Source organism: Danio rerio, chromosome 2, assembly GCF_049306965.1.
Source record: "Danio rerio strain Tuebingen ecotype United States chromosome 2, GRCz12tu, whole genome shotgun sequence".
NCBI classification, from domain to species: Eukaryota; Metazoa; Chordata; class Actinopteri; order Cypriniformes; family Danionidae; genus Danio; species Danio rerio.
Genome location: NC_133177.1, coordinates 7,794,136 through 7,815,476, shown reverse-complemented (window position 1 = coordinate 7,815,476; position 21,341 = coordinate 7,794,136). Strand labels below are relative to the sequence as shown.

Genomic DNA, 21,341 nt, shown 5'->3' with positions numbered 1-21,341 from the left:
ATGGTTCATTCATTCTAAAATGGATGTCAGTGAGGCAGTCATTGTTTTACTCTTTGTTTTCTGAGATTAAAAACACAGAACAGTAACAAGACTGAAGTTACGTTCATTGGCACTCGTCGTTGAATATCTGGCTCATTAAAACTTAATTGTGCATGGGTCTGTGTTGTTTTCATGTGTAGATTATTGCAATGTTTGTGAGAGTCTCCAAGTCTACACTTAATAAATTGTGAATGTGTAAAACACCTAGATCTCTGACTAGCTCCAAGATCTCGTCACTCTTACTTTGTGGTCTTTGGACTGGCGTCCTGCCAGGTTTCATGTTGATTTTAGGATTCTCATGCTTGCATACAGGGCTTTTAATGGTTTGGCTCCTCTGTATTTGTCAGAGATTTATATTCCTTATTATATTATTTAGATACAACTGAAGACAAAATAATTAGCTCTTCTGTGAAATTTGTATTCCTTTTCGAATATTTCCCAAGTGCTGTTTTACAGAGAAGATTTTTTTCAACACATTTTAAACATAATAATTTTAGTACATAAAATCTAAAAACTACTTTCTTTTGTCTTTGCCACGATGACAGTACGTAATATTTGACTAGTTTTCTTACATGCAGTTTAAACGCTTGACAGTATATTGTTTTGCAATCAATCCAAAAAAAGGAGGGGTTAATATTTTTCTAACCATTTTTTTTATTCCAGCCTATTAAAAAAATAGGGCCTTTTGCAAAAGAGAAATAGAAGATAAATTTAATACAAATAGGAAACACATTTGACCTGAAAATTTGATTTTTTAAACATTACTTGAAAATATTCATTTAGTCATTTTCCTTCGGCCACTGCAGAATGAACGGCTAACATATCCAGGAGGGGTGTGGGTGAGGTGGGCTAAAAATGCTGTCTACACTGTAGATAGATAGATAGATGGACAGATGGATAGATAGATAGATAGATAGATAGATAGATAGATAGATAGATAGATAGATAGATAGATAGATAGATAGATAGATAGATAGATAGATAGATAGATTTTTGTAGTTTAAAACCAACATAGTAACACTAACATTATTGCTTTTTCTCTACTGAAGCATGGCAGTCAGAGAATTCTTATGTCTGGATGATCCACCAACTGCTTTAGATGCTCTTAGAGAAAGACAGGTAAGCTTAATTTAATTATTTTGCATTTAAAACCATTTGGTAACACTTTATTTTGATGGTCCATTTGAGCATTATTAGACTGTCTGTTTAATATGTTGATACTGCTCTTTCAACAGACATTTAACTGACTATTAGAAACTTTAAAAGTACATATCAACTTACACTAACCCTAACCTAACAGTCTACTTATAATCTATTGACAATTAGTTGGTATGTACTTGGAATGTAACTTAAATTCAACAAACGGAGATCAGTATCAGATTATTAATTATACCTTTCTGAATATTGGATTTTCTGCTCTGAACACAATGTAGCTGTTTCTGTTGCCTGTGCCTTTAATGTTAGCTCTCCCTGCCCACCATTCCCACGTGCCTGTCAGAGTGTGCCTCAATCTCTGATTGGGCTGTGTCAGATAAACAGCACAATGACAGACAAGAAGCAGATCTCATGTAACGTTTATGAGAAAGAACTTTCCCAATGATTATTTGATGTATTTGTCGGATTTATATCGGTCCTGTTAATGTACAAAAAAAGCTATTTAATGTCCACAAACCGGAATTGAAGCATCTTCTTTTAGCGGCTGTGGGGATGAAGTAAAGATGGTAAAATTGCTGTAATTGACTTTTCAAGCTGTTTGGACAGATGTGTGTAAGTACAATGTATATACCGTCATATTGAGGTGATATAAACACACCCAATACTCTTTTTTTTCCAATCTAACAATATGAAAACAGTGGACCAACTGGAGCATCCACATCCACATCCTCAGTTTGTTGTTTCACATTCGCCATTTTTCAGCATGCAAGTCGAAGCGATGTCACCAAAAAAACACTCTTGCTCTATTTTTGAATGTAGGGCTCATTGGGCTTAACACAAGAGCCGTCATCGTCTTCCTGCGAATAAATAACGAAAATTTTACATTTAGCGGCCTTTTGAGCTGAATACGCAGTGAATGCAATGTTTCGAGTTGTCATTTAAAACCATTTGGCCATTAAAAACAGCTGATCCTGAGTCTTTCAGCACTCTCTTTGAAAACATTAGATTGATCTCAGCTGGCAGATTAACAGTCACCACATGATCGTTCTCATTGGCGCCATTGTTTATAGCTTTAGGTGGGTTTGCAAACCTGTGTGCTTTACATTGCGTCTTCCTTAAACTTCAGCCGTTTGCATTTCCCACAGTTACAGAAGCTCACTGTCATTTCAACTAGATGTGGCTGGAAAGTGTGTGTGTTGCATCGCATGCACGTCTCTCCATTGGAAATAACGCACTTGCTTTAGTTATCGCCTCAGTCAAAGTTAATCCAGTGTGCGTGGTTATTAGTCTCGGTGTACAAGCTCAGAACTTTAAACTAGCACACAATTGGCATAACTTTGTTTAGTTGCCACAGTTTTGATCCGTGCAGAAACACGGTGTCGAGAAGCCTGTATGATTAATAAACCATGAGGAATTAAAGAGCTGTTATTAGTGAAACGGTTTAATCATTGCATCCCTATAGGGATGACACATGCATCGTTACAGGCGGCTCTAAAACTATACAAAGACAGAAATGGTTTTGTAACTACCATTCTGACATATTCTGGCACATTAGGAATATGGATTTCTCAACAGTAGTCTCTGCTTGGTTTGTGTCCGAGTCGTACATGTACTGCTGAATGCTGATCCTCTCACTCATGTTGCTTCTCTCTGTCTGCCTGTCTGTTGCCCTACACAAAGCGAGGGAGCGCTTGGCTCCGCCCCCTTGTTAAGTTGGACAGGAAGTCGAAATTAATTTCATGGGAAGCAACACACCCCTAAAACAATGAGCTGTGGACACGCCCCCAAAATGACACTTTTTAACACATTATTTAAAAAAAATCTGAACTGTGTTTTGAACTGAACCTAAACTGGCACACTCAGAAGAACCATAATTTTAATATTAAATCTTTAAAGGGATTAAAATAGGTGCCCTTTAAACTTGTAAAACTCATTCTCGATCACATTTGATGATGGTTGATGATCACAGAGAGCCAAACAGATCTTTTAATCCCTGTTGATTTGTGCACGTTCTGTCTTGTTGATATGATTATACACGTTTATACGGAGACATGTTAATATGCGGCTGTCAATCAATTCAGTGGGCGGGGAAACTGCACTCCCACGTCTGGAAGGTAACAGAAAAGAGGCTTATTGTCTTTATATCAGCCCGATATGACCTACACAAACCAATACACAATTCTGTCAAAACAACTTCAAAAGTATTTGTAGATTTAACTTTACAAATTGTAAATCTAACATCAACATTTGGGTTTAGTGGTGGGGTTTTGGGCTTTGCATCTTAAAAAAAAACTTACGTATTTAATTGTAGAAATTCATACAAATTAGCCATTTTTTTGCCGGTAAGTAAAACAGTTACTTTTTATCATGAGAGCTGCTGTTGGATGGTTTCAGCTCATGGATGCTCAATTTGTTATTCTTTAAAAAAGTTTGTTTTGGTAATCAAAATCTTCAATCAAAATCTGATCATTTGATTTCATATTCGGAGTGGTGGTTCTTCTCGGTTATTGGCTTCAGCCACAATATGTTCAATCACGCCCCTTTCGTTTGCTATGAGGGATTAATGTGCAAAATGTTTCAGTTGTAAGTACACCAACATACTGAAAAAAAAGTCCGAACAACTTCCAATTCACACAGACAGAATGTTTTTCTTTTTTATTAATTATTTTTTGCTTAAAGGGTACCTGTTATACAAAAATGACTTTTATAAGGGGTTTAAGCACAGTTGTGTGGCAACAGTCTGTGAATATAGGACTGTGTAAGACTGTACATGTGTATGAGACAGACATGTGTATGTGTCATCAGAGGGGAAAGCCACGCCCATTAGTGACAATCTCTCCCTCATTAGCAAAGGGTATTAAGCTACAGTCACACTAGAGTTTGAGCATGCGATATTCTGTCATGTGGGGCTGCGAAAAGGGGCGGGATTAAACAAGCTTATTAGACATTTAAAAAAAGCGAGTGATTGCTCAATGTTTTAAATTTCTGTCCAGAAATGTCATGCTTTGATCCTCGATTGGTCTCACGCAGTCAAGTGATGCGATTTCCCAGGTCAGAGTTTACCAAGCTTGAACTATAACCTGCGAAACTTAATGCATGACCCTGCGTTTCCGGCCTGACGCATTCGCGTGTGTATGAATGGGAGTCTATGGAAGGAAAAGCCCAGTGTGACCGCAGCTTTAGTCTTGTTTTTGAATCTGCCACTATGCTGACACATTGGCATTTGTAGCTCTGCCTTCATTTGAAAAGAGCAGAATCTCACTTGAATTTAAAGCGACAGTTACCAAAATAGGACAGTGAGGAGCAAAGCCTTAAAGAGGCAGTTTCAAAGAGTTACAAAATATTATTTGTGGGATATTTAGAGCTGGAACTTCAAATACACACTCTAGTGATGTCAGAGACTTGTTTTCCATCTTGTAAAAAGGACATAATAGGTCCCCTTTAAAATACTTTCCTTTTACTCTGGTTAAGTTATCTTTAAATGTAGAAAATTGTAAGTTCTCTATTTTTGATCTCCACTGTGCTTCTTTAATTTTACATTTTAATAAATGCAAGTTTAATTGATTATTTTAGTTATTTATTTTAATCAATAGACACTCCTGATTTCTGTAAATTAATTACACAGTGGGAAGCTTGTAGTAAAAATGGTTAAGAAGCTCTGCTCTAATCCATTTCTCCTGTCGTCCTTCTGAAGGCCTTCTGTGAGACACTGGAAGGGACAGACCGCTGCCTTCAGAAGGATTTCATGGTTGACGAGAGAGAGAGAAATGAGTCCATGAGAAACGTCCTTCTGCACAAAGAGCTCCAAATTAGCCATTCTGAGAGAACAAAGAAGTAATGTAACAACATGACCTATTTGTGGGTTGCTTGGGAAACAGGGATAAGCAGGTAGATTTTGTCTTCTGGCTGGAACCAGTGATTCCGTGATGATTAATATGCTTAAGGAAATTCGATCTAATTGGATTAAGTGCTGCGCTAATTGCTCTGAGTCCACAGCCTGTAGTGGCAACGCTAATTACTTTTGGCAAAACAATAAGTGTCATGGCCATTTGCATTTTTAATGCATTTTGTTGTCTTTGCACTGTATAAATAAGGAAATGTTCAAAAGAAAATAGTACCATCTGTCAAGCCTGATGTATAAAATAGTGTTACAGTTTGGATATCCAAAAGTTTATCTTTAACTTAGAGATTTAAAAAAAAGGTTGTTGAGTATTATATCTGATACATTAGGCCAATGCTATTCAATTAGTTTAGCATGGTTCATGAAAAGCATCCTAAACGAAGGGCCGGAGAGATATGACTTGCTATATGAGTGATGACACAACTACATATAAGAGCCCATATGCTGTATTTGTGCTCATAAAGACACCCACGTTGGCTTTTTTACATTAAAATATTAATATATTGTATTTTAAAACAACTGCATTGTCCAATTGACTTTTTTTTTTTTTTTTACAAACAGTCAAAATTATGTATTTCACACAACAAAAGCAGTGCATTGCTGAAGTAGGCTTTTTCTACACTCAGACACATTCATATGTTATGTTTTGAACAGCAAAACAATTAGTGATGCAACATTATAGATTTTGTTTGTACGATAGAGTCTGTAGAATAATCATGCTTTCACGGTTATCACGTCTAATGAAATTTCGAACAACAAGCTTTATATTAGGGAAGTAGCTATTTAGATTAACTGTTGTTATCATCTGGGTTCATGCGTACAAAATCATTATAATATTAATTTGTCTAGCATATCTTTTGTTTACATTGCACTGAAAGGCACGCACAACTCTCACCGTGAGATGTTTTCAACTGCGTGTGCCTGGAAAGAGGCAAGCACATTGCTCCACTTGTGCGCGCATATTGTCATTCTTACATTAGAAATGATAAACTTGCAAGCGGAAAAAACGTGATATGGGAACGGCCGTTGCTATAGTTAATCCAGTGTGCGTGTGTAGTAGCCTCGGTGTACATACTTGGAACTTTAAACTAGCGCACAGTTGGCAACTTGTCATAACTTTTCCGTGCAACAGAAATGCGGCTTAGAGAAGCCTTTACGATTAATTAACTGTGAGGGATTAAAGCACAGTTAATAGTGAAATCAGCTAATCGTTGCATCCCTATTAATGATTACAGTGCATTGTACAAAAGGCATTTTCTACAAAACACATCTAAATGTTTTTGGCTGTCCGCACCACTCACTAATGCTGTGTTCACACCAGACGCGGAACGCGGGGATAAATCACGCTATTCGTGCATAAATTGCTGCATGAACATTTGAGTTTACTCGCTTCATTCGTGCTTCAAACCCCGCTTCATTCGGGCGTGAAATCCGCTTTATTCGCGTGTCAAATTCACTTCAGAACAGACTCGGATTCGCGTGATGGGCAGGGCTTCTGTCTGCCCGGTGACTGTAGCTTCGTTGCTAAATGGCTAACATGGATTTTATGAAGAAAATAACAGTGTTAATGTACTTTATGAAGGCTGAAATACAGCGTTGATACATTTAGGACCGTGTCTGAGTCCACTACATGCCTTCAGAGGTGCATCCAGCTCTGTGAGCTCATAAACTCCTCCAGAAACTGAACCTGGATCACAGAGGCTTTCAACGGTTCTTCTGACTGAGCCAAGCCCAGTTTGATGACTTGTTGTAGGTGTCGCCTGGAGGATTTCCCCTGGGACACCATCAACAGGTTCTACTTCACAATCACGCCCCCACAAGAGCAAGCTTCTGATTGGTTAACGCGGCGCGAATGTCCGATGAAGTTCAGATTTTTGAACTCGAGAGATTCGCGCGAAACGCTCATTAAGCGCGTCAAATGCGCAAAACGCTCAATACGCCTCACGCGTATCGCGCCGCAGGATGTCTATTCGCGTGTTTGCATTGACTAAACATGTAAATAACTCGCGCGTGTTGCGTCTTGTGTGAACGCAGCATTATGGTGACTCACGCTCTGCGCAGCCTCTGCAACTCGTGCTGTAGTGAACAGATGCAAGTCACTTCATAACTATAGCAGCCGTTTTTAACTGAATTTATTTTTTATGTCTTGGTCACACTATTTGGAGAGCTGAAACAGACTGCCTCAGGGGCCGGGTTTGGCCGGCGGGCTGCCAATTGAATAGCCTTGCATTAGGCTCATAAATTACATACATGTAAACTGAAGCTCAGTATAGATTAGGAATACAATATGCAGTATGCAAATTATGCAGGTTGTTGGTTCAAGTCCAGGCTGTGTCAGTTGGCGTTTCTGTGTGGACTATAGGTGTTTCCTAGGGCATCCGCTTTGTAAAACATTTGCTGGATAAGTTGGTGGTTCATTCCGCTGTGTCAATGCCTGATTAATAAAGGGACTAAGCTGAAAAGAAAATGAATGAATGAATGTTAACTGTAGCATTTCTAGTTGTTTTTTTTACAGTATACCAGACTAACATATCTGTTCAATTGTTTTCTGTTTAACAGTTTACAGTGGCATGTTCAGAACCCTAGAGGGCTGAACAGAGACTTTTTATTAGATCTAATTTATTTCCATTTACTCCCTTTGCAATGAATTGTAGCTGAGAGTTATTATTTCTGTAAACATCTCATAATTGTACTAAGAAAAAGGATGTGTCTTGGGAAGATGGAGGAACATTTTTGTCTTACTAAATTGCTTGTTTCTTTCTTCGGTACTAAATTGCGGTTCATAAGGGGCCACGGAGCGTGCTGGTGTGGATCAGCGACTGACAGCCCAGAAAAACACCGTTGCGGAGGACCATTCCAAGAAATTCATCAAATGAAGTAAGAAAGGGGAAAAGACCCTTTCCTAAAACGGAGAAGAGAAAAAAAGCTGTTTTTCTTGGATTAAAGTCGATCTGCGCCAGCAAATCATTTGTAGCACAAACATTTTTAATGGCTCAACCAAGAGATGTGGTTTAAAAGGTTTAATGAGGTGCGAGTGTATTTGTGATCCTGTCAGTTTTGTTTTATAGAGATTTTATAGAACATCTGTGTCAGATTCGCACTATAGGAGCCAAACACATAACGTCAACTCTGTAAACTTTTGTTTAGATTTTTTCCTTTAAGTATTTAACTTGACTTCTGTTTTGGATTACTCTCATTTTAAACATTTGGATGTTGACTTTGTAAGTCAATAAAATGTTTACATATAACTAACCTCCTTTTTTTGGATTGTAGTCAATGTAGCAGAGATTTTAAAATCCTAGTAATGATAATTCGATCAATTCACCCAGTTCTACTGCACTGTAAAGAAATTCTCGCTGTCTTAATTTTTTTTTGTTGAATCAAATTAACTTTTTTAGTCATCTTACATCTAGTCAAACTAATCAAAAATATTGTAAAGGGCACCTATGATGAAAATCTTCTTTTTAAAGCTGTTTGGATAGAACTGTGTGTAGGTATAGTGTGTCCATGGTCATATTGAAAGACAATAAATCTTTTTTTTTTTTTTTTATTTCCTGATGCTAAAATAGGGTCCAAATCCCTCTAATTTTGAGGCCCACCACAACGTGATAGGAGCGCAGTTCCCCCATCCACCAAATCGATTAAAATGTTTCTATAGTGGCTCATATAATCATATCCACAAGACAGGACGTGCACAAAGCAACTGGGACTAAAAGATCTGTTCAGCGCTCTGATCATCAGTCATCATTAAATGTGATCAAGAATGAGATTTGCAAGCTTAAAACGTTTTTAAAACACGCATGACTGTAATAAATGACAGCGATTTTACTCTTTATGACCACAGCCGCATGTCTGTGCAATTATAAAAGAAGACGTTTCAATCCCGGTTTGTGTACATTAAATCAGGTTTATTTTGCACATATTTTGTAACATTGTGATATCCATACAGCAGTGGATGTTAACAAGTATCCTGTCACATTTGCGTGCAAAACCAGTGCAAAGTTAAACGCGTGTGCTCTGTGTGCATGTGTCTGTGTGAACTTTGTAACAGCATTGAGTGTGACTCATCATTGCTTGAATTAACTCCACAACAAATACATCAAATAATCATTGGGAAAGTTCTTACTGTAATATTTCTCACAAAGGTTACGTAAGATCTGCTTCCTACATGTCTGTCACTTTGCTGTTTATCTAACGCAATCTCACGGCAATTTGTAACTTTTTGATTTAGTGGCTAATTTGTATGAATTTGTACAATCTAATTCATACAATTTAATATGATTTGCTCATCACCCAATGATGGTTAGGGTCGGAGTTAGGTGCCATGACTCCGTTTTGAAGTTGTACATTTTCACACGACATTTTCACACGACATTTTTCACACGACATTTTCACACGACATTTTCATGTCTAATACGTACGTATTAGACAATAAACTAATGAAACGTAAAATATTTACGTTTCCTCATGAGATCAGGCTGGTTTATCTGACGTAGCCGAGGCAGAGAACGTGATAATGGTGGGCGGGGAGAACTAGCATTAAAGGCACAAGCAACACAAACAGCTAAGATGCTCAGAGCTGAAAAATACTAATTTCTGAAAGGTATAATACATAATCTGATGGGTGTTTTAAGCTAAAACTTTACAGATACATTCAGGAGACTTTATTAAATCTTGTAAAATAGGTACCCTTTAAAAAAAAAGTTGAAACCTGATTAATTTAATAAAATAAGTTAAAGCGACATAACAATATTAGTTGTCCTGACTTTTTGTCAATAAATTTTCTACAGCGTGATTTGCAATATGGTCCATGAATAATTCTCAGCACTAAAAATATTTTGTTTTTCTTCCCAAATCCTCACGTTTCTTTCCAGGTTTGTTTTCACGTGTCTGCCCTGTTTTTTGTCTTTTGTTCTGTTTCAGTGGAAAATAAGTGAGTGTTCTGTTTTCTTTCCATCTAATGATTTGATTAGTTTGTACACCTGCTCTGTTTCTCCCTGATTGTTCCCTCATGTACTTGAAGTCCCTCAGCTCTGCTCTCGTTTTATGTGTTTCTCTACTTTTCTTGTAGTGCTCTTTTTAATGAGTAAATTAAAGACTTTGAATTCATTCCTGGCGTGTTTCCCTGATTATATAGTTACAACAGTCACATCTGATCTTCACTAAAATGTTTCTGAAAGAGTACAATTTGTTACCGGTCAAAATGATGGCAATTAATCACTTTGAAATATCGTCACTCACTGTTAAAGGACATTTTGTTCATTTGTATTTTTCATGTTTTATTATGTTTTCCCCCATTTATTTATCCTTTTGAAATGCATTATGGGACCTTGATCGATCTTCCATCAATTTTAACCATGGAAAATGCTTAAAAGGTGACTTTTATTAACATTTTTAACAGTGATATATTGTCGGGATTGGTGTTGTATATTACACAGTACAATGACTTTTTAATAAACCGCCCATGAATTTTCAGTTATTTTATCACTTATCACAAGATTTACTTATCACATAAGATAGACTTATCACAATCTATATTATTTCTTATACATTACATTATTTCAAAATGGGACGTAGTAGCTATTGTTGAGGTCCCGAGAGGAAATCCGCTTGCTGACACCAGACAACAGGTCATCAAACTGAAACACTGCTAAAAGGCTCCATTATACAGTTATATTTTCTGGAGGGGTTGTTGAAGTCACAGAGCTGGGCGCACCTCTGTAAGGATCTAGTGGACTGATTACGGCGCCGAACAAATGTACGCTGTTTTTCAGCCTTCCTAAAGCACATGAATTCAGCTATTCTTTTAATAGGATCCATGTTAGCCATTTAGCAATGAAGCTAGAGTCACCGGCCAAACAGAAGCCCTGCACATGTTGCGAATCCGCATCTATAGTGAAGTTAATTTCACACGTGAATTAAGTAAATTTTACGCGCGAATGAATCGAGTAAACAATGTTTACTCGGCTATTTGTGCGTGAATAGTATGATTCATTCATGTGTGCCGCGTCTGTTATGAACACAGCATTAGAATGAATATTGTGCTGATTGTTTAACCGAAACTGTTGGATGGTCAGATGGGTTTGATGTGATTACCTGTAGATGGCAGACTAACGATGCTTAATAATCAGTGAAGAAGAATGCCTTGCATGTATGATTTGCCAGCCACCAGTGAAGTAATCAAGACAGTAACTTAAAAAGTTTGTAACTTTCAAGTAAATGCTCAAACAGAATTGACTCTTGTTTACATTTTGGTGACAAGTAAAATATTTGAAAGACACAGGATTTCGCTAACAATCTGTTTCACTGATGCAGTGGTGTTGCTTTTTTAAATATATAGTCATATTTCCCCTGCTAAAAAATCCAGCTTAAACCAGCCTAGGCTGGTTGGCTGGTTTTAGCTGGTCGACCAAGCTGGTTTTAGAGGGGTTTTGGCCATTTCCAGCCTGGTCTTAGCTGGTCAGGATGGAAAATGACCAGCTAAAACCAGCTTGACCAGCCTGGTTTAAGCTGGACATAGCTGGTTTTGGCTGGGCTCCCAGCCTGGCTAGGCTGGTCAAGCTGGTTTTAGCTGGTCATCTCCAAGCCTAACCAGCTAAGACCAGGCTGGAAATGGCTGGAAACCAGCCTAGAAGTGGCCAAAACCCCTCTAAAACCAGCCTGGTTGACCAGCTAAAACCAGCCAACCAGCCTAGGCTGGTTTAAGCTGGATTTTTCAGCAGGGTCCTATAACTCTGCATGAACACATCCAGTTTAGCTGGAGAAAGAAATGCTGATCTCTTTTTTTAGATGTTGCCATGGTCACTCGTTATATCTGCAACCCGTTGATATTACTTTTATAAAGTCAGAGTGTGTGCTTAACACAACTCAAGTTGGTTTATTCAAAGTTAATTGACCCAACTCAGATCAGCTATTTCGAAACCGGAAACTCTGAGTTTTTAAATCTCTCAGTAAATCAATTGTTCAAGTTTAAACTCCAAGTTAGTTGAACCTCTTTACTGAAACAGGCCCCTGTTCTTGCAAGTTCAAAAAAAAGTTTTCACTGACCAGCAATTGACTGTGTTGTGCTCTGCACAAGTGGAAGTCATATACTGCCACTACTGGGCTCTCTTACAAAAGGCACAGGATCGCAGGAATTATCAAAATACATATTTGTTTACAAAATGAACAATCACAAGAACCACTGGAATCAAATAAAGAAAGACATGTAATACTAGACACTAGATTGACCAAAACACAGGACTTAAATACACAGGACATGATTAACTGATTACATACAGGCGTGACACACAGGTGAAACTAATGAACATCAAGACATGGCGGGAAACAGAACAAATCGATCACTGCACATGGTGAAATCACATGACATAATGACATAAACACGGAGAACATGGAACTACAATTACACAGAAATCACATGACTCATTCACACACAGAACCCTGACAGATACAATGGCATTGTGAAAGATCTACCGTTAGTGGTGGTTCAAGGAGGAGGGCCCAATTTATTGGGGAGAGAATGGATCAAGGAGCTCGGTATGGGCTGGGAAACCCTGCATAGGATTCAAGGATTTGTGAAATTTATTTTACCTCTAGTTCTCAGTCAATATGAAGAACTGTTTAAAGAGTAGTTTGGGAAATTAAAGGGGCCACCAGCAAAGATTTGTGTAGACAAGGAAGTAGTCCCACATTTTGTTAAAGCCAGACTAGTTCCTCATGCGATGAAAACAAAAGTTGAAGGAGAAATAGAACGCTTGTTAAAAGAAATCTGATAATACAGTACATTCATGGGGTGATGACAAGCTTATCATGAACAGAGTCTCAAAGTTGGACCAACACTCCATTCCTTGGATAGAAAATATGTTTGCAACCTTGTCAGGGGGACAGAAGTTTACAAAATGGATAAGAGCTATGCTTACCATCAAGTAGCGTTAGATGTAGAATCCCTGATGTGACTGTGAATACACACAAAGGATTATTTACTTACTGTGTTCTACCTTTCGGAGTCTCTTCTAGACTTTCTATCTTCCAACGGACCACTTAGGAGGTACTACAAGATTTTCCATACGTGGCAATATTCCTTGATGAAATCCTGTTAACTGGCCCTAATGACAAAGAGCATCTTCGAACCCTGGCTAGAGTATTGGAAAGAATAAAGATCATTGACCACTATTGGTTTCAGTTTATGTATCTCTTCGGTGTACCACATCTGCCAGATTTAAATGCTAAACATAATTCTGATGTTACAAGGGAAAGATGTTTTCCCTGGTGAGTTGATTAGCTATAATAGAAAAACTGCATGTAACCGCATACACTGATTAAGTGGTGCACTTCACATACAAGATGTTGTTAATGGTATTTAAAGGCTTTTATCTTATTACAGCCACTTAGGACTACCATGAGCAGATGAGATGTTGTAAATGTGTTCAGTCCCTCTTAAAAAATGTAGGGCCTCAACAGTGCAACTCATGGAGGAAAATCACAAGTGGGACTAGACAGTCAACAAATCAGAAATAAGCACAAAACGAAAATCAGAAGAAAAGACAAATAATTATAAGATAATGATAATATACCCCAGGGCTGTGCGATTAATCAGAAAAAAAAGATTGCAATCTCAATTCGATTTTGCACACGATCATAATTCCGCCTTTCTACGATTCAGACAATTACATTTTCAAGATCAGGAGAGAAGCATAAAGCCGGTCACACAAGTCCTCACATTGTTTTATATACATTGCGCAACAACATGACACCTTCAAATGGTGTTAAAAAAGTGTATAAATACATACTGTATTTATATGGTATAACTCACCCCAAAATGTAATTTCTGACTTCATGTAATGATGTATTTGCGGCTGCAAAATCACACATGAGCTGACGCACTGTTTGTTTACGACTGAGAGCACGCGAGCGCATGGCCATCAATGATAGTGAACGGAACCTGCAGAGGCTGTACATAACCGGTTATAAAGTTGTAAATAATGTTCAGTTTGTTGCCCAGAGCAATAGTTCGGGAGCCGCGCAGGAGGTATGATTTGCTTGTCTTTTTTCTTCAGAGTGAGGAGTTCAAATCTTGCTTGGACATTACTGTAAGGCTTCATACATAACAACTGTTTTTACAAGTAGATCAGTAAATAATTCACTCATATGATTCATTCAGGACTCAGGATTCAAAACATCAATGGAATGAGCAATTATATGGCTTTGTAACGACTTAGAGTAGTAAATTAAGTAGTAAAATAGAGTGAAAATTAAGAATATTCTGTTGTAATTGTAAATTTATGTAAATATAATGCACTACTACGATTACTATTTATTTTGGCTATCCTTCAGTGACTGATTGCTGACTTTCAAGATGATCATATGTTATAATATAGCAGACACACAGTTAGGTCCATAAATATTTGGACATCAACACAATTTTAACATTTTTGGCTCTATACACCAGCAAAATGGATTTGAAATGAAACGACAAGATGTGCTTTAACTGTCAGCTTTAATTTGAGGGTATTTACATCCAAATCAGGCGAACAGTGTAGGAATTACACGAGTTTGCATATGTGCATCCCACTTGTTAAGGGACCAAACGTAATTGGACAGAATAATAAATCATAAATCAAACTTTCACTTTTAACACTTGGTTGAAAGTCCTTTGCAGTCAATTACAGCCTGAAGTCTGGAACGCATAGACATCACCAGATGCTGGGTTTCATTCATGGTGGTGCTCTGGTCTTCAGTTCCTACTTGTTCTTGTGGCTTTTTCCCTTCAGTGTTGTCTTCAGCAAGTGAAATACATTCTCAATTGGATTCAGGTCAAGTGATTGACTTGGTCATTGCATAACATTCCACTTTCTTCCTTCAAAAACTCTTTGGGTCATTCTCCATCTGCACTGTGAAATGCCATCCAATAAGTTTTGAAGCGTTTGGCTTAATATGAGCAGAAAATATTGCCCGAAACACTTAAAAATTTGTGCTGCTTTTGTCAGCATCACATCATCAATAAATACAAGAGAAGCAGTTCCATCGACAGCCATACATGCCCACGGCATGTTACTACTACCACCTTGCTTCACTGCTTAGGATCATGAGAAGTTTCTTTCCTTCTCCATACTCTCCTCTTCGCATCACTCTGGTACAAGTTAAACTTGGTCTCATCGGTCCATAGGATGTTGTTCCAGCAATGTGAAGGCTGATGGAGGAGTCGCTGACCTCTCTATTCTGTCGCCTATGCACGAATATATCTGAGGACGCGAGTGGTGAGGGAGGTGTCGCGGACATAACCAAGGACGCGGGTGGTAAGGGGGGTGTTGCGGACGCCGCCCTCCCTATACTGCTGCCCTAGGCGGCCGCCTAGGTTGCCTCTATGGACGCGCCGGCCCTGGTTGTGACTGACTACACACTGAGTTAAACCATAGCCAATGAAGGGTCGTAGTAAGGTTGATCATTTACTGTCACTGTTACTGTCATAAACAGACTACAGTGCTCCTTGCAGTAGGAATTACACTAGCCAACAAACTTGAAAAACATTGTATTTTTTACAAAATAATCATTATGCAAAACATAAACTTTTGGCATTGCCTCTATGAAGATTTTAAGCAGATGGTTTAGATTGTCTGAGAGAGCACATGTCTGACAAAGTGTGTTGTGGGACTGCTATACATTGTTTATTTTTATGGATTATATACAGCAAAATTTAGCAGGTTTTTTTTTTTGTTGGTAAAGCATGACAGTAAAACACAAACAGTTATGAATATATTAAAACATTTTTTGTTTGTTGTAAAAATTTGTAATAATGACAAACAAAATACTAATTTGTGCATCTCCTGACTTCCGTGCGCAGCCATGCTGCTATTGTAGATGGTGTATTCTAGGAATATGTCTTACCCAAATTTACCCCAAATTTTCTTTTGAGTGTGGTCCTGAAAAATCTCAGTTTTAATGGCTATCAAGCCCTTCCGCTTAGCCCTACACCTTCAAGCTAAGGAGAATTAGAAGACCAAGCTAAGGAGTAGAATTAGCATTGGGTCCTAAACTACAGAGGTAGATTTTAAATTTTTATATTTTTTTTTATTTAATAACATTGCTAAATGAAAACTCATAAAAACACACTGACTTTTACTAAATGTTTGTTTATTTCATTCTAATATTTATTTTTTTGTTTTCGGCTTAGTTCCTTTTTTAATCTGGGGTCGTCACCTGCGTAATGAACTGCCATGTAATGAATGTGCTGACAGAGAAGGATCCATATGCAGTATGTTTATTAAACAAATGAAGTATAACAGAACTTTAGTGATAACAGGAATACTCAAGTGTACGGGAGGTTGTGACAGGCTTGAAGACTGGCAGATTACGATCGGCATCAGGATACAGGCTGAGATCGGGGCTGACGGCAGAGGGTCAGAGTACAGAGGCATGCAAAGTTCTGGGCAGGTGGCGAGTAGAGACAAGGTCGATAAACAGTCCAGGTTAGCAACGAGAGACTAGTCAGAAGGCACCGAATAATGCTCAGAAATGTATGCAGGGCAAAACAAGACTTCGCACTGAGCGGTGAGTGAGAGCTGCTTAAATGTGTGTGTGTGGATGTGGAACAGGTGCAGGGTAATCAGCGTCAGGTATGGGGAACTCTAGGGGATGGAGTTCTTAGAAGGCCGGTGATAGTGACCTCTGCTGGTCAGTGAGGGGAATAGCTGGGACCGAGTCAGTGACATGCCAACTTATCCAGCACGTTTTGAGCAGCAAATGCCTTTCAAGCTGCAACCCATCTCTGGGAAACATCCATACACACTTATTTACAAACACTCATACACTACAGTCAATTTTAGCATACCCATTTCACCTGTACCACCATGTATTTACCATGTGGGGGAAACGGAGCACCCAGAGGAAACCCATGTGAACACGAGGAGAACATGCAAACTCCACACAGAAATGCCAACTAACCCAGTCAAGGCTCGAACCAGTGACCTTCTTGCTGTGAGGCGAACGCGCTACCCACTGCGCCACCGTGTCACCCTTCATTCTAATATTGTTATTTCATTAAAATTGCAAAACATAGAGTTCTGAGAATTTCTACCTTGAATGGCTATAACTGACCGCATACACTTTTTCTCATGACTTTGTATATGAATATATTTTAATAACTAATTGCAAGACTTCTTTTTGCTAAGTGATTCTTTACTCAATTAATGAACCTGAAAAGGAAAACTAAATAACTGTCACATAATCAGCGATCGCTCTCCAGAGATCGCTGGTTCTTACTCGAACACTCTGGACTACACTTCCGCCTTCCTCTGGACTACATATGCGTACATGCTCTCCGGTCACACTCACGCCTGCTCACTCATCAAGATTGATTACCTTCTCACCAGCTGAGCCTTGTCAGAGACTGATTACACATCCTACATAAACCACTCATTTACTCATCCAGTTTGCAGAGTCTTGATAGCTGTATCATTAGCATTACAAAGCGGTTTCCCTGTCTTGTTTCCCGTGTTTAGACCCTAGCCTTGTTTACCTGTGTTCTCTTGTGTAGCCGCCTGCCTTACGACCTATTGCTTGTTTTTTCACTACGATTCTGGACTGCCTGCATATACCCGTTTGTACATGTTTGATCATTGCTTGCCTGTCACTGAATAAACCTGCATTGTGGATCTTACCTCCAGTTGTCTCTGTCACTCCCCCCGTCATTACAATAACAATCTGGCATGGCATGGCATGATATCCATCTCTCTGAATGATTAGCAATGTTGTTTCGCTAATGTGAGTGGATTTATGCACAGTAAATATTTAGTCATTTGCTATGTGTAACGACTGGGTGGAGTGAAAAGACAACTGGAGGTGAGATCCAGTATGCAGGTTTATTCAGTGTCAGGCAAGCAGTGGTCAAATCAGGTGTTAACAGGTATATGCAGGCAAATCCAAAATCGTAATCAATATTCAGGTAAGGATGGCTGATGTGAAACTGACGTTTTGACACAGTGTCGAGATCCCGAAGCGCAAGTGTTTCGAAACACTGCACCGAAGCATGATCCGAAACACCCAGGTCACGTGACTAAAGTGTTTCGAAACACTTGGTCACGTGACTAAAGCGATTCAAAGCATTGATCATTTCAGAGGCGTTTCAAGACCCGCAGAATCTGCATTTGACTGTCATGATCAAGATGTCAACTGTGTCTTGTATGGCCTAGTGGACTGTGCGTGTGCACTACAGTACTATGTTTCAAATTTGTTTTGGGTTCGAATCCCGACTAGTCCAAATACTCCAAAATCATGATTTTATATATTTTAACCATGTTACTGTTTTATGGTGTAGTCTAGATAGGATACAGCTGCGGATATGCCATCAATTTAGCATCATTTTTGTAACACTGTAAAACAATAATTCATATTTTACAGTACTGTGATGGTTTTAGGTTTTGGATAGACGTTAATAAAATACAATGGGAAATTTAATTAATAATATAAGTAATTATTGTTAACTTCTGGCCACAAAACAATACAAATTTATTTACAAGGTGTTTATTCGTATGTCAGAGCAATGTTGAAACAAAACGATACAATAACAAAGCATTACCAACTGGTGTTAAAGCATTTCAAAATAACTGTTTTCGTCTGGATTCGAACCCATTATTTCCACATGGCGGACACGAACTCTAACCGCTCAACTAAACCATTTGCAGATTCAAGGCTACAAAGTGGGATTTCATACCCTAATTTGCTCAACTGTTCTTTGCTGAAGCTGTTTCAGTGAAATACAAATAAAATGACCACTAGGTGTCACCGTAGAGTGGTGTTTCGAAACGTTTCGAAGCTTCGACACATTTGCTTCGATAGTTTCAGTGTTTCACGAAGCCTCGCTTTGCCCACCACTATATTTAGGCAATAGGTCATAAGGCAGGCGGCTAAACTAGAGAACAAGGGTAAACAAGGCTAAGATCTAACACGGAGAAACAAGACAGGGAACCGCGTTGTAATGTCACAAAATGCAAACAAGACTCTGCAACCAGGGAGAGTGAATGAGTGGTTTATGTATGGTGTGTTATCAGTCTCTGACAGGGTTCAGCTGGTGAGTGCAATCAAGTTAGAGGAATGAGCATGGGTGTCTGGGAGCAGTGCATGTATGAAAATGTAGTCCTGGGAAATGCGGAAGAGTAGTCTTGGTGTTCGTGTGAGAACAAGCGATCTCTGGAAAGCGATCGCTGGTTGTGTGACACTATGAGTTCAGCATGATTTTAAATGTCACGTCAATTACGTAATTAAAACACTGTTGCTTCTTTGAAATAGGATCAAACCATTCTCTATGCAGCATGATTAATAACGCACCAAAGGGTGCAACTATCGCAATAATGAACTTTCCGCCTCTGCAAGAAAAATATAAACTCTGTGAAGATATGAAGAGAAAAGTGTCATGTCCTCCTCAAACAGTTTTACCAAGGGAGGGTTAATTTGATCCAGAGCCTTTGTTTTAATTCAGCTTTAGTGATTTCTGGCCACTGGATTAGAGAAGAAAGCAAACACACTGTCATCCGCAATCACTGGAAGACAAATAACTCAGCCTTCTACGGTCTCACATCAGAATATCGGCCAGTCAGCGATTATGTTCGCCCCTTAGGATTAAGCTATCAGAATTTATCTCCCGGACGCTATTAGACTCAGCTACTCCCTTACTTTAGACTGTTCATGCTCTCCATATATCACCCCAATATCTGGAGAAATCCGCCAGTAAAATACAGCTCAAGAACTAGATTTACAAAGAAGAAGTTTATTCAAGTGTGCTATTAGAATATACTTCTTTTAAACAAAAATTTATTTCACTCTACTTTTTATGCACTTTTCAGAAATGTGCTTTATATTACACTTTATACTGACTGAAATGTTTTTATATTTGTCTGTCTCTTCATTTTCCACCTCCTTTTCTCTTGCTCCACTTTTCCTCAGGTCTTGGGGTGTCATGATGCTTGCAGTAGGGATGCGATGATTTATTCAATGATATTTGGCTGTACGATTATAGTCCAACAAGTAATCACGGTTTCATCGTTATCACAATTATTATGCATTCATTAATTTAAAAACATTACTAGTTTAGAAAATCTTATGAAAACTCCTTAAATTGTAATAATTGCAATTAATACAGCACATGATATTAAAAACAAACAATAGTCCATTTCTCTCTCTGTGCTTAAAAATAAGTGACATTTAAACATAAGTAATAATTTTACACTGACAATACATGACAGAAAAATGAATGAAGAAATAAAAAAAAGACTAAATAAAAAATAGTATTTGTCTAATGCAGGTCTTGAAATTACCGGTGCTCCCAACTTCAAATTTTAGGAGCACCAGAAAACATTTTGAAACAACCACCAAAAATGAATAAGCACCACTGCAAATTGTATATTTTCAGATTTATTGTTTTTAAAAACAACATCAAATATAGCTGCAAGCAGCAGTTATCGGGGCCAAGCAGCCCAGCGGCCACATCATAAACAAGCATGGCAACAAGCTACTTAACAACTGGAAAATTCTATAACTTTTTTGGCAGCATGTTTGCTGGAAATTGGGCTGGCGTTCTATGGAAAGTAAAAAAAAAAAAGATTTTCAAACTAATTCAAGATGGTGGAAAGGACGTTGTGTAAATTATGGAATAAATTATATCAATGTTCACATATTAATGACACAAGGGATTTGCAAGACTAGTCTGATGACAATAGACAAAACTATTTAAAAGTCATTTAAAAAATGTGGTTTGATTTTAATTGATAGAATTAAATTTTACTCAGAAGGTGGCTCAAACTGACATAGTTTGGTCAATGTCAAGTCTAGATCACACACATATCTGCTTTAAAAGCAGATATGGGAGAACAGAGCGAAAGAAAGAGAGAGAGAGAGAGAGAGAGAGAAATACACAAACAGAGCACAAATAACAAAAATGCATAACACACTATGAAAGCAATGAATGGTTATTTTGTCAAAGTTAACCAGTGACTTAAATATTTACTCATCTGTTGGGATTATTCAAAATTTATCAAAGATAGTGAACAAAATCTTGTTATCAGTCACACCTAAATATTTATCAATACCAGATGGGAAGGATAGTTCAGAAAGAGGGCAAGAGTGTGCCTATCCAGGACCTTTTCTCTCTAGATTCCAGAGTTGTTTTGTTTTATTATAGGGCACATTTTAATTCTGAGTAAAATCCATCCCTACAAGTTCATGAAGTCACCCATGTTGTTTGTCTCCAAAATTA

General features: G+C 38.2%; 2 protein-coding genes across 5 annotated transcripts in view; one reads left to right on the top strand and one right to left on the bottom strand.

Moving 5' to 3' along the window:
* The window catches only part of LOC103910208 (sorting nexin-16-like), a 39,124-nt gene extending 28,921 nt beyond the window's left edge, over positions 1-10,203 (top strand). For all 4 annotated transcript variants that reach the window (XR_012390535.1, XM_073923138.1, XM_073923136.1 and 1 more), the window contains 3 exons: positions 1,089-1,158; positions 4,889-5,028; positions 7,883-10,203. Coding sequence is in view for 3 of the 4 variants with exons in the window: in XM_073923138.1 (XP_073779239.1) it covers positions 1,089-1,158; positions 4,889-5,028; positions 7,883-7,976 (304 nt within the window). In the remaining variant the exon portion in view is untranslated. The remainder of the gene's footprint in view (positions 1-1,088; positions 1,159-4,888; positions 5,029-7,882) is intronic.
* Positions 1-21,341, bottom strand: part of xpr1b (xenotropic and polytropic retrovirus receptor 1b) — a 573,636-nt gene that overhangs the window by 75,888 nt on the left and 476,407 nt on the right. The gene's annotated exons all lie outside the window — the stretch shown is intronic.